Here is a 13,863-nt window from a genome sequence, read left to right on the forward strand (position 1 = left end):
ATGATCATACCCTCTTGTGTGTTCTTGTTACATAATACATGCTAACATCACATTTGTTTGGTTCCCCACGTATCTTGGTTTGGGTTAGAAGATATCTGAGTTTTCCATCTACTGCTGATACCAAAAGCATCCCCCCCCCCCCCCACCACCCAGGATGGTAAGAAGAGCATGATCCCAGAAAAGAAATCCCAGCACATATTCAGGAAGCTGCGACTTACTGTGTTTATAAAGTAAGAGAAAGTGACAAGGTTGCGTTCTCTCTGGGGAAATAAAGCTATGATGTAATTCAGTTTTCCCAATCACTATTCTTTTTCCAGAGTGACTGAAGGTAAAAGGTCTCAGACAACACTTTGAATTTGAACTGAGGTTATCCTTCCAGAAAACACATGCGACGCCTCTAGCTAAGTGGGGAAACTAGACATTTCAGCGGAGCCTGCCAGGGTTTTAACCTGTGGTTCCAGGGAGTCTGCCTATCACACAGCTGATGTTTGTGCCGCTAAGCCAGTCCCTCCAGAGTTACTCGTCTGACTGTGGTATATTCGGCAGTTGGCATATTGGCTTGATTTCCTGTCTGCTTCCTGCTGGCGGGTGTGTAATATGAGGAACCCTTCATCTCTCCTTTGCCTGCCTACTTTCTCCATCACCACTACGTGAACCCATGACACTAGTGGATGAACATGAGAACATTTCAATGTTTTGTGTGCTTTTGAGACATCCTGTGGATATCTGGCTTTCTCAGGACTTAAAGGTCTTTATTGTGCTTGGAATTTGTGGTGATCTGGGGGGAGTAGCTAAGCTAATTTAGTTTTTGCTTCTCTTAGTAGTGCATGTGGTTGTAGCAGTAGGAATGGGCGAGGGCATGAGAAAAGACGAAGTTGTTGATTTCATTGTTAGGAATTTCATAGTTAGGAATTTCATTGTTCTGAGGGCTCTGTAAAATTGAAACAAAGGCTTAAAAATAAGTCCTGGCAGCCTGTGGGTTGGCAAGAGGTCATACCTGATCCGCAGCATGAACCTTGTGCCAGGGAAAGGGGAAGTTGTAAACTGTAATCAGTGACCTCAGGAGACTGTCCTTTAATAATGGTGGGAAGACATATCTGCATGAGAAGTTGCAGCAGGATGTTATAAGTGCCGGCGACCCTGGCATGGAAAGAGCCCTGGTAGTCCCAGTTGGCCTTTCAGGCTCACTGATGAGAGATGAGCAGAGTCTGTCGAGAATGAGGTGGTTCCATCGCTGAGGATGCAAGGGTGAGAGCAAGTGAGGCTTAGGGAGAAGTGCTTCAGTGAAGGGGCTGGAGATGCTCCTGTGCGGTCCCTCGGACGGAATGTCACAGAGTGAAACTCCAATGTCTTAGATACGTGAGGAACTTTATTGGCTGCTTTTGTTTTGTTTTGAGACAGAGCCGACTAATTGTGGAACAGGCTGCTCCTGCTGCCTCAGCCTCCAACTTTGCAGAATATTGTTGTAAACCATCGTGTAAACGTTTAAATTTTATTCATCATTTCCACAGCATTTCTGCTGATTTTGACCCCTGTACCAATATACACCACAAACAGGTGATCTTACTGACATAATTATATTTTAATCTTTATCACAGAATGTCTTGTGAACGTTATAAAATGTGAAAAGGGGGGGGGGGAGAACAGATCACTCACGATTCTACAAGTAGATAGGACCAAGGCTGTTGTTTGTTGGAGCAAATTTTCTACAGACGTATATGAACAACAGATATGCATTACTTTGAACGTATTTCTGTTTCTATAGTGCAGGAGGAAGGTATCCAAGAACACTTTGAATAGAGTTGAACTTTTGTTTTAAGGAGTCCACCAGGTAGCACGTGGAATTCCTTCAACTCTGGGGCAGCTAAACATTTCAGAAGATGTCTAAGAGTTTAACCCGTGATTCTAGAATCTAAGTATTGCACAGCTGTGTTCTCTCTCTCTCTCTCTCTCTCTCTCTCTCTCTCTCTCTCTGTGTGTGTGTGTGTGTGTGTGTGTGTGTACTTACGCAAGCATGTGTATATGTGGAGCACAGGGGTCAGTGTCAGAAGTCTTTTTCTATCCCAATACATTTTTATTTTTGAGACAGTCTGTCATTAAACCTGGAGCTCACTGATCAGCTAGGCTGTCTGGCTAGCAGGTCTCCAAGAGCTGCCTGTCATGGACCTCCACCTGCAACACTGGGGTTACATGTATGTGCTACACCCAACTTTTACATGGGTTCTGGGGATCTGAGCCCAGGCCCTCATGCTTATGCAGCAGGCACTTTGTCCACTGAGTCATCTCCCCAGCTTGGACACACACGCACACGCACGCACACGCACGCACACACGCATGCACATACATTTGTACCGTGTGCATCACACTGGAAACATTTTACACTTGGCCTCAGTTGAAAGCCTGGGCAGAGATCAACTGAATACATTTTAAATGCGCCGTTGTATTGGAAGCATTCCTTCAAGTTTGCTGGTGTATGATGAATGGTGGGAATTGTCTGGATGCAGAAGTAAGTTTGCTTCATTAACAATTATTCTGCAAGCTTTGGAACTTTGTTCCTAGCTTACAGTTAATTTTGAGAAATGCATTTTAATAAGATACTTCAAAATTTATTTGTAGTAGTAAGAAATATAGTAAGCTTTACAATTAAAAGTGTATAAATTGTATAGGTTTTATATGGAATTTTACCAAAATTTAATTTAAAAACATTGTTATGGCAGTATTTTAAAATCAAATGTTGTTATTCTCTCTCAACAGTGTTCACACACATATGTGCACCTAAAACATACCAACATTTTTTAAGGGGGAAAACCCCAATAATTTACTTGGCAAATTGTCTGTTTTCTTTGCAGTCTGGTACAGAAGCTTGAAAAATCACAAAGCTTCCAAGGAAGGGCTGTCAGTTCTCAACGAAGACGACAAAGAGTTGGCGGAGCTGCGAGGTCTGGCGGCGGGAGTGGGACTGGCCAATGCCTGCTATGCAGTACAGTATGTGACTCATGCCATCTTCTTGGATTGCATAGGTTGAGTGTGGACCCAGTATCAAGGGTGTCCACACATCGCACATTTCCCAGAGTTCTTTGGGCATCACTGTCAGTAACATTTGCTTCTAATCTCATATGTGGCTTGGGACAAATGGTGACGTATGTTGTAGACAGACGGCTCTTTCCTGCCTGCCAGTTCCTGAATAACCACTCTGAAGTTTAATATTAATTACAAACTGTTTGGCCTATTAGCTCACACTTATTATTTACTAGCTTTTACATCTTAAATTAACCCATTTCTATTAATCTATTTTTACCACAATGACCGTGGCTTGTTACCTCACATCTTGCTTCTCTAGAGGCTGCTGGCATCTGCCTGACAGCCTTCTTTCTTCCTGCATCTCTGTTTGGATTTCCCACCTAGCTGTATTCTGCCCTGATATAGGCCAAAGCAGCTTCTTTATTAACCAATGGAAAGAAAACATATTCACAGCACACAGAGGGGCATCCCACATCATCTGTGGTTACCCTTAAGAGAAATACAAACACATTGCCTTCTATTGCTTAATCATGTGATTAAAAAACCAACTTAAGAAGGAGAAATGTAAAAAAAAAAAAAGGAGAAATGTATCACTTTAAAAAGACTAAATGACTGAGAAGGGAGAATGTCCTAAAAGTCTTGCATGTATCTTCCTATTCTATTATGGAAGCTGTATGATGATTGCCTATAGTGTCCCTGTAAGAAAATGAGTTCTAAACTTTCATTATTATTAAGGAAATTAAATATTTCTTTGCATAAGACACTATGCCATGCTCTTTGTAAAAAGAATCCTATGGTCATAGGCCTTACTTGCTGAAATCTACAAAACAGGATTTAAAATAGATGCATAATACAGAAACGAACCAAACCAGCTCTTCAGAGGAGAGGTTTTTTTTTTTTTTTTTTTTTTTTTAAATACACTGTGCATCTGATAATTAAGATTCTTGCTGAAGCTGGAGAGATGGCTTAGTGGTAAAAAGCACTGACTGTTCTTCCTGAGGACCCAGGTTCAATTCCCAGCACCCACATGGCAGCTCGCAACTGTCTGTAACTCCAGTTCCAGGTGATCTAACACCCTCACTCACACACAGAGAGACAAACACACAAGCAAAGTACCAATTAATGCACATAAAATAAAAATAAATAAATCATCTTTTAAAAAATATTCTTGCAAACAGAACAAAACAAAACTCAAAGTGTACTTAATGTAGATTAAGGAGCAATGCCATACTATCCCAAGGTGAGGACTGGCCTTTGGGAGGCCACGTGGGGGCAGATGAGCTGGCCTTTGGGAGGCCACGTGGGGGCAGATGAGCTGGCCTTTGGGAGGCCACGTGGGGGCAGATGAGCTGGCCTTTGGGAGGCCACGTGGGGGCAGATGAGCTGGCCTTTGGGGGGCCACGTGGGGGCAGATGAGCTGGCCTTTGGGGGGCCACGTGGGGGCAGATGAGCTGGCCTTTGGGGGGCCACGTGGGGGCAGATGAGCTGGCCTTTGGGGGGCCACGTGGGGGCAGATGAGCTGGCCTTTGGGGGGCCACGTGGGGGCAGATGAGCTGGCCTTTGGGGGGCCACGTGGGGGCAGATGAGCTGGCCTTTGGGGGGCCACGTGGGGGCAGATGAGCTGGCCTTTGGGGGGCCACGTGGGGGCAGATGAGCTGGCCTTTGGGGGGCCACGTGGGGGCAGATGAGCTGGCCTTTGGGAGGCCACGTGGGGGCAGATGAGCTGGCCTTTGGGAGGCCACGTGGGGGCAGATGAGCTGGCCTTTGGGAGGCCACATGGGGGCAGATGAGCTGGCCCTTTTGGTCAGAGTCAGTCTTCTTTGTCATGGAAGCAGGGAGGTGAGCTAGGCGAAGGGACAGCTCCAGGGACCAGCTGCTTCTGGTGCTATTTTCTTCATCTGCAGCAGGTTTTTTTTTGGCTGTTTTATTTTTTTAAAGATTTATTTATTTATTACATATACAGTGTATATATATTATTTATATATATGTATATATATTTATTATTTATTACATATACAGTATACATTTAAGCCAGAAGAGGCCACCAGATATCATTACAGATGGTTGTAAGCCACCATGTGGTTGCTGGGAATTGAACTCAGGACCTCTGGAAGAGCAGTCAGTGCTCTTAACCTCTGAGCCATCTCTCCAGCCCCCAGCAGGTTTTTTTAAAAAATATATTTATTTATTTATTTATTTATTCATTATGTACACAATATTCTGTCTGTATGTCTCCAGGCCAGAAGAGGGCACCAGACCTTATTACAGATGGTTGTGAGCCAACATGTGGTTGCCGGGAATTGAACTCAGGACCTTTGGAAGAGCAGGCAGTGCTCTTAACCACTGAACCATCTCTCCAGCCCCTCTGCATCAGGTTTTACACAGATCTGCAACCCAGAGAATTTCATAACTCCTCATTTTGATCGAAGCAGCTGCAGTAGAAGCCTTGGGGAAGCTTTCACTTTCATTTTCACATAGAAACTATGGTGTTCAGAAGTAAAGTGACAGACTTTGTGTAAAAACTGATAGAATAGGAAGGTTATAGGAGCACAAAATTTCTCATTACCAAATTAGAATGTACAGTGCTGCCAAGTGCTGAGATAGCTCGATTTCTTTCAAATACAAATGTATACACCTTGGGGAGCATACGAGGTCCTTAGGGAGAACAGACATATTGTTATTTTACAGTACTCTTCCAACCCAAGAAGAGATTGAAAATCTTCCTGCCTTCCCTCGGGAGAAGCTGAGCCTGCGCCTTTTGCTGGGGAGCGGAGCTTTTGGAGAGGTGTATGAAGGCACAGCCGTGGACATCCTAGGAGTGGGAAGTGGCGAAATCAAAGTGGCCGTGAAGGTAATGTGCATCTCGGCGCTCTGCCAGGCAGATGGCTGCACAGAAATCCAGCGCTAGTGGTGGAAGAGAGGCCTTCCAGTTCAGTAACATGATGCGCTGCATGTCTCAAAGCAGAATCTCAGTCTGTTTACTAATAAAGAAACGATAAGAGTTTAAGGCGATGAATATGCTAATATCCTGGGTTTGACCATTATCCAATGGACATATAACCCCAGACATCATGTTGCATAGCAAAATTATGTACAAATAGTACGTCAACTACACATAAGATAAATTTGGGACTGGTGAGTTGGCTCAGTGCTTAGGAATGCTTGTTGTTCTTGAAAAGGACCTGGGTTTGGCTCCCAGCACCCACATGGTGGTTCACAAGCATAACTATTCGTAACTCTAGTACCAAGGGATCCCAACAACCTCTTCTGACCTCTAATGGCAACAGGCACACATATACTCACACATATGCAGGCAAAAACACAAAAAATAAAATAAATAAGCATTTGAAAAGTAAGTTAAATTTTAAGAATGGCAGAATGTGAAAGTCTGTTATTAGCTACAAAAGCCACCCATCATTTCCCTCATTTTCAGCAGAATTCTAAAGGAGAATATATCCAGAGCTTATGTTACTATTAAAGCTATTAATTAGGTAAGACCTAACAGAGATTTATTTCCCATTGAAAGTACTCTAAGAGGAGGTTTGAGATAATAGCTTGATTTGGAGAGCCCTTGTCTAGTACTTCAAAAGCCCTGGCTTGATTCCAACACTGTAGCAAAAAAAGGTGTGATGTGCATGCCTGTATTCCCAATACTGCAGGAAGAAGTAGGAGAATTATGTTCACCGTCATGCTTGGCTTCACACAGAGTCAGAGGCCAGTATGAGCTACAAGAGATACTGTCTCAAAACAACAATAACAATATACTTTACATACACTAGAATTGTACAGTAAATTCCTCAGGATCCAGATTAGCACTTAGCATGCGTTCTCAAACTTACTGCCCATGTGCTTTCTGCTTTAACTCTTGAGTTCTGCCCCTGCAGCTCACAGAACTTTAGTAACCTCTAAACAAACAAGGATTTCCACTAAACTTTACTTACCAACACCGACGTCTGAATTTTCTATGTCATGAAATTCTACTCTCTACCAATATTCCCACCATTTAGGAGGATGGAGGCTGATTTCAGACTCTATGCTGTATAGACACAGGTGACTGAACACAGAGACTCCTATAGACACAGGTGACAGAACATAGAGACTCATATAGACACGGGTGATAGGACACAGAGACTCATATAGACACGGGTGACAGAACGCAGAGACTCATATAGACACAGGAGATAGAATATAGAGCCTTTATAGATATAGAAGACAGACTGCATCTGCCTATAAGCTATGCTTGCCATTGTGTAGTTGATGCATTTTAGAGAAATACAACATATGATCTTACGTTCTGGTAACATTTCTCTCTGAGAGAAGACTGAGCAATCTCATATAATTAAATAATATCTTGGTCACTACTTTATGGAGACTTTTGCTCTAAGGATGGCCAATCTATGTTGCTAAAATTCTTTCCATTTCCAAATGATAGAGTTGAAACGTCCTGTAAGTTTCTCTAGTCTGGACCCACTGAACTTGTATTTATTTGTTTTCTCACGTGCTGAGATGACTGCTGGCCTGGTGGACTTGTGCCATTTCTGAAATCCCTTCTACTTTATTCTTCCTTGCTACCCCATAATACCAATGTGAGTGCCAAGAATTAGGAAGGCGTCACTCAGACCAGGGAGATGAGGTAGAATGGTCTACATACACGGTTTAGGAAGGGGAAATTTTCCTAAAAATATCTCCATCTCACCAGTTTTTCTCTTACGTTTTGTTAGCTGGAGCTAAAACATGAGACTCACGGCAGAGAGACTGGAGAGTTTTAGACTAGCTTTTCATGATTAATTTACATCTATTGACTAGCAAAGAGCTACAATCCTCCAAAAAATGAACCAGGGTACGATTGCAAGTAAAGTGGGAAAGTTGACAAGAAAATCTGAAAAGATGCTGACCCACTGAATGCCCAAGTTAGTGTTCAATTCTTCTATATATGGAAAGAGGGGTAAACCTTTAAGAGTGTTGGCTGCTCTTCTAGGATATCCAGTTCAGATTCCCAGAACTCATATGGCTCTCACATCCTTCTAGAACTCTTGGCCCAGGAGATCTGATACCCTCTTCTGGCTGCCACAGGCACTGTACACACGTGATGTACCAACATACATATGGGCAAAGAGCCATACACACAAATAAACAATAAATTAATTGAAAACATAAAATAAAAAACATTTTATATTTTATTGGGACTTTAAATATTTGTTTCTCAATCTTTTATCTAGCGGACTGAGGAATTATTTTTTTTGTAATAAATCTATTTTATTTATTAAAAATTTCCACCTCCTCCCCTCCTCCCATTTCTCTCCCACTCTCCCCTACCCTCCCCCTCACTCTCCAGTCCTAAGAGCAGTCAGGGTTCCCTGCCCTGTTGGAAATCTAAGGTCCTCTGTCCTCCAGCCAGCTCTAGGAGGTGAGCATCCAAACAGACTAGGCTCCCACAAAACCCGGACTGAGAAACACTTGATTGAACAGAAGCAGTTACAGAAGTTTTAGAGACCACACACAGCACCAACAGGGGATTTACAGATTATACGCAACGCTCTATCTGTGATGTAGTTCCTGATATCAGAGCGGCTCATGCAACAAAACAGAAAAAACAACAAAGAAGACAAAACAATCAACAGAACGTTGTCTCCACTACTCACTGGGCTCCCAGTGTCTGATTTCTGGCTCGCCTTTGTTTCTCACAGACCTTGAAAAAGGGTTCAACAGACCAGGAGAAGATCGAGTTCTTGAAGGAGGCGCACCTGATGAGGTACTGGCATAGTTCATGCAGTAAATTTCTCTTACTAGTGTGGATACAAAGCTTTCATTTCTCTGTGTCGGATTTTTAACATCCAATGACCAGATCATTCTGAAAATAAACGTGAACAAAGACTTTAAAAGGAAATAAATCTTTACTTATTAAGTATTTTCTAGAAGCCAGTCTTCAGAGCCTGGATAGGTAGTTCCCAGGCAAAAGATCCTCCCATCTCTTATCTTAAATTTGGACTGTGTTCTGCATGCAAATTCTGAGGTTCTTTTGCTTTTAAAATGTACCTATTCTTACTGAGGGATAATGGGTCAAGTAGACCAAGGAGGAATGTTTCTTTTTTTTTAAAGATTCATTTATTTATTATATATACAGTGTTCTGCTTGCATGTATACTTGCAGGCCAGAAGAAGGCACCAGATCTCATTACAGATGTTTGTGAGCCATCATATGGTTGCTGGGAATTGAACTCAGGACCTCTGGAAGAGCAGTCAGCGCTCTTAACCTCTGAGCCATCTCTCCAGCCCATGAGGAATGTTTCTTTATGAGTTCTGGTGTTAGCAAGAATATCTCTTGCCCAGAAAACTTGTCGGGAAGGTATCAGCCTACAGCACTCATGAGAAGTGCTCAAGGACATTTTAAGGAGAAGCGGGAGGCAGAGACTCCTGGGGAGTCAAGCTGGGTCCTCTAACTAGGCTGGGGCTTTCTCACTCTAGGGTCTTCACAAACCAATGAGGCCCAAGCCTGAAGATCTGGGTTGTGTCCCTAAGAGGGAGAGGATATTTGTCATAACTGCGATGATACAGGCATGCTTCTAAACATCTTTTGAAGAAGACTATTAGTCAAAATTGCTTTCTTTCCTAATCATAAAACCCCCATAATGAGAAAGAAACATTATTTCTTCTAAAACTCCTTCTAGTCTTCACAGATGCTCTGGCCACTAGAGGTTGCCACGGTCCATCTTTAAGGCAAACATACAGAAGGGGAGTCAGGCAAGGGAAGCTCTCCCTTGTAAGAGGGAGTCTGTGAGGGCTTCGAAAGGACACTTTGGGTGAACTGTTTGGGACTGTTGTAAGGATCGTGTCATCCAGTTTGTGACTTTTCACCTCTCAGCAAATTTAATCACCCCAACATTCTGAAGCAGCTGGGAGTCTGTCTGCTGAGTGAGCCCCAGTACATCATTCTGGAATTGATGGAAGGAGGAGACCTTCTAAGCTATCTGCGGAAAGCCCGGGGGACAACGGTAGGTAGTGGCCTGTGCCACAGTGTCTTCCTTCCTTCCTTCCTTCCTTCCTTCCTTCCTTCCTTCCTTCCTTCCTCCCTCTTGCTCATTTTCTTTTTAATTTAAAAGTTTTCTTTTCATTTTACATACCAACCACAGTTCTCCCTTCTTCCCCTCCTCCCGCTTCTCCCACCTCGATCTCCCTCCCACCCAACTCCCCTTCTACTCTTCAGAAAGGATAAGCCCTCCCCATGAAGAGTCTACAAAGTCTGTCATATCAAGTTAAGGCAGATCCAATCCCCTTTCTCCCAGTATTGAGGCTGAGCAAGGTATCCCACTGTAGGGAACGGCTCTGAAAAGCTAGTTCATGCACTGGGGATAAATCCAGGTCCTATTGCCAGTGCCCCCACAGACTGCCCAAGCCCCAGAACTATCACCCACATTCTGAGGACCTAGTTCAGTCCTATGCAGGTTCCCCAGCTGTCAGTTCAGAGTCAGTGAACCTCCACTAACTCAGTCAACAGTCTCTAAAGCAGTGTGCTAGACTTTCCTGTTGGTTTTCTTCAAGTTTAGTGTGCAGTAGCTTTGGCTGGTGGGAGAAGCTCTGTAGGTGGTAGGAAAGAAAGTACATCTTTTCTTCATCTTGGATTAGGGTAATTGGAACCCTCAGCTAATAATTGAGCCTGGTTTTAGTACTGAATGAGAATTGAGCCTTGTTTTAGTACTCTTATAAACAAAAGCACACCCCCCTCCATAAGGTTTGTGGGGAAATAGAAACACATATCTCTCAACTTCATCTACTCTGTCCATTCCAGATTTTATTTCAAATCTTGATGTATACTAAATTTTGCAGTTGGATGGATCTGCTGACCTTGATCTTGGTAGGCTGAGCTATTCTTCAGGATGACAGAGCTATTTGGATTTTTAAAAATTTGTTTATTTTCTCTTCTATTGAAAGTAGATTTTTTTGGCATATAATATGTCCTGATCATGGTTTTCCCTCCTTATGTTCTCCAAGTTCCTTCCCACCTTCCCCCCCATTCAAATCTACCCCCTTTCTGTCTCTCATTAGAAAACAAAGAGACTCCTAAGGGATAAAATTAAAATAAAATAACATAAAACAAAAACTGACAGGTCAGAATTGGACAAAACAAACAGGAGGAAAAAGAGTCCAAAGAGGCATAAGAACCAGATATAGATGCAGCGGCCCACACACCAACACACTCTATAAGCAAATGATCTGTAGAGTAAAAGAGAGGAAAAACATATAAATTAAAGTGCTGAGATGACATAAGACAAGGAACCTTCAAAGATGCTGTTGACCCTGTTTTCTGTTGGCCATCTACTGCTGGGCATGGAGCCTAGAGTAGTTTGTCTCTCCAGTGAGACTCCCTTGAAGAAGAGTAAACTTTTATGTTCGAGTGGTTCGAGTTGGAGATAGCATCTCCGTTAGGGATGGGGGCAGATGTCTACTTTCCCTTTCAACTCTAGGACTTCCATCTGGTGCAGACTCTTGCAGGTCCTCTGACTGCAGTCTCCGTCTCCGTGACGTCATATGTGCATCCACCTGTTGATTTAGAGGCCTTGCTTCCTTGGTACTCTCCTTTGGCATCACAACATTTTGGCTGAAACAAAACTTTTGGCTTCATGCATCCTTGCTCATTCCATCTACTCAGTGTCCTGTTTGCTCCCCTCACCTAGATACTCCAAAAACCCTGCTCTATAGTTCAGCCTTCCCAGTGTGGTTCCAGTTGATCCATCCTTCCGTTCCCAGTGCCTGGCACAGGGCAGATCCTGGAAATACTCTGGCATGTTGGGCAGAATCAGGAAGTGATCTTTCTGCAGGATCCTGCTTTATACCTCTGATGAGAAGACAAGAGGCAAAGTGCTCATAGATTTAAAACACTTTTTTTTCCTAATTGAACTAAGCAGTGTGGGGCTGAACAAAGCCTACAGCAAGGTGGGTAGCGTGAGAACCTGGAGGCTGTGTGCTATCTCACACACACTCCAGGTCTTCATGTCTTTTGGTGTTTACCTGGTGTCTCAAATACTCTGCTTATACTGAGGCGCACTGACTTCATCTTGAAGGGACATCTATTCACTTCCTAAAGTAGAAGAAACTTTAACAAGGACATCCCCACATCCCTGCCCCACTGTTCCCACATCACACACAGGAGAGCTTGTAGCACTCTCCCTTGGGGACCACATTTCCCTTCTTACTAGCATCCAGATTTTCATTTGCATGACTTCTCATCCTGACGTGCAGCTGAGTCAGCCAAGTCTTGTGACTGCGGCATTTATTTTATTTTATTTTTCCGATCTTGGAATATTCATAAGCACTGTCTTTTGCCTTCATCTCCATCTACTTTTTCTATTTACTCTCTGACAGAATTGTGCCCTTTCTAGAAAGGCATCTGAGCACTTATTTCTTGGGCCCGTCCTCCTAGGAGCCCATGCAGGTGCTTGTTCCAGGCTAGCCATACGTTTGTGAATCTCAGACTTTCTTCCTGTTCATCTTGGTGTCTCCCTTCGCTCTTGCCCATACTGAGCTCTTTACCACCCATCACGTGACCGCTCTTTCCTGACTCAGGAAAGCATGCACTTGGGGTAAAGGTTTGCTTTTTTGTGTCTTTAACTTTTTGGGACAACATTTTTCTACCCGCATTTATTATCCACTGATCTCTTCTTTTGCCCCATATTTGTTTTTAATTGTTTCTTTTCATTTTTGAGATTATAATATAATCAATAACATTTTTCCCTTCCCATTTCTCCACATAAAAATTTTCATATATCTCTTCCTTCTCTCTTTCAAATTCATGGTCTCTTTTTTCATTGCTGTTGCATGCATATACATAATTTATGTATATGTATATATTCCTAAACACATAAGTATAACGTGCTCAGTTTGTGTGATGCGACTTATATGTTTTTCAGGGCCTCCTGAGGGCTGAGGTTAGTGGGGTATGTCGCAGTGATCAGTTGTAACGCCGGTTTTCAGGGGTCTTGCAATTCTTCCCCACCTTTTTTTTTCTGACTGAGCAGAATGTCTTCCAGGGCCTTATCTTACTCTCACCGTGGAAGACAAGACACTGTTGGGTGCTTTGTCCCACATGACAATACTACTGTCACTCTGTCATTTGTGCTGGTTTCCTCGTGACTGGTAACCTCCACACACGAATATTCAAAGGCATCATGATAGAAGCAGCGGCTTTGAATCGAGCGTTTTCTAAGTTTATCTTTGCTTTTTTTTTTTAAAAAAAATTTGGTAGCCTAGGATCTTATTAATGTAGAAAATCACAAACAAATCATATCAAAGTAAATGTGTGTTTTGGACAAAACCAAGGCAGGTGATGTAACATTAACAACTATCTTTTTCATTTCTTCCCTTATTTTTTCCATTTATTTTACATACCAACCGCAGTTTGCCTTCCCTCCTCTCTTTCTGTTCCCTCATTCACCTCCCTTCTACTCCCCCCTCCCATCCACTCCTCCTCCATCTCTATTCAGAAAGGGACAGGCCTCCCCAGGGAGTCAACAAAGTATGTGTTAAGTTGAGGCAGGATCAAGCTCCTTCCCCAGCATCAAGTTTGGGCAAGCCATCCCAGCATGGGGAATAGGTTTCCAAAAAGTCAGCTCATGCGCCAGGGACAGGTCCTGATCCCACTGCTAATGGTACCAAAAACAGACCAAGCTACACAACTGTCACTCACACGCAGAGGACTTAGGTAGGTCCTATGTAGGTGCACTAGCTGTTGGTGGAGAGTCCATGAGCTTCCATGAGCTCAGGTCAGCTGTGTCTGTGGGTTCCCCAGTCATTATCTTGACGTCCCCTCCCCAGGCTTGTACAATCCCTCCTCCCTCTCTTCAGCTGG

At 43.2% G+C, this 13,863-nt stretch overlaps 1 protein-coding gene across 1 annotated transcript in view; it reads left to right on the top strand.

Moving 5' to 3' along the window:
• Ros1 (ROS proto-oncogene 1, receptor tyrosine kinase) overlaps positions 1 to 13,863 on the top strand; it is a 117,380-nt gene that overhangs the window by 87,630 nt on the left and 15,887 nt on the right. Inside the window, exons 36-39 of the mRNA XM_041654206.1 lie at positions 2,850 to 2,985; positions 5,710 to 5,872; positions 8,709 to 8,773; positions 9,883 to 10,012. Of these exons, the coding sequence (XP_041510140.1) occupies positions 2,850 to 2,985; positions 5,710 to 5,872; positions 8,709 to 8,773; positions 9,883 to 10,012 (494 nt within the window). The remainder of the gene's footprint in view (positions 1 to 2,849; positions 2,986 to 5,709; positions 5,873 to 8,708; positions 8,774 to 9,882; positions 10,013 to 13,863) is intronic.

This window comes from Microtus oregoni, unplaced genomic scaffold (assembly GCF_018167655.1).
Source record: "Microtus oregoni isolate MIOR12 unplaced genomic scaffold, Mior012 000006F_ref0000085, whole genome shotgun sequence".
Taxonomy (NCBI): Eukaryota; Metazoa; Chordata; class Mammalia; order Rodentia; family Cricetidae; genus Microtus; species Microtus oregoni.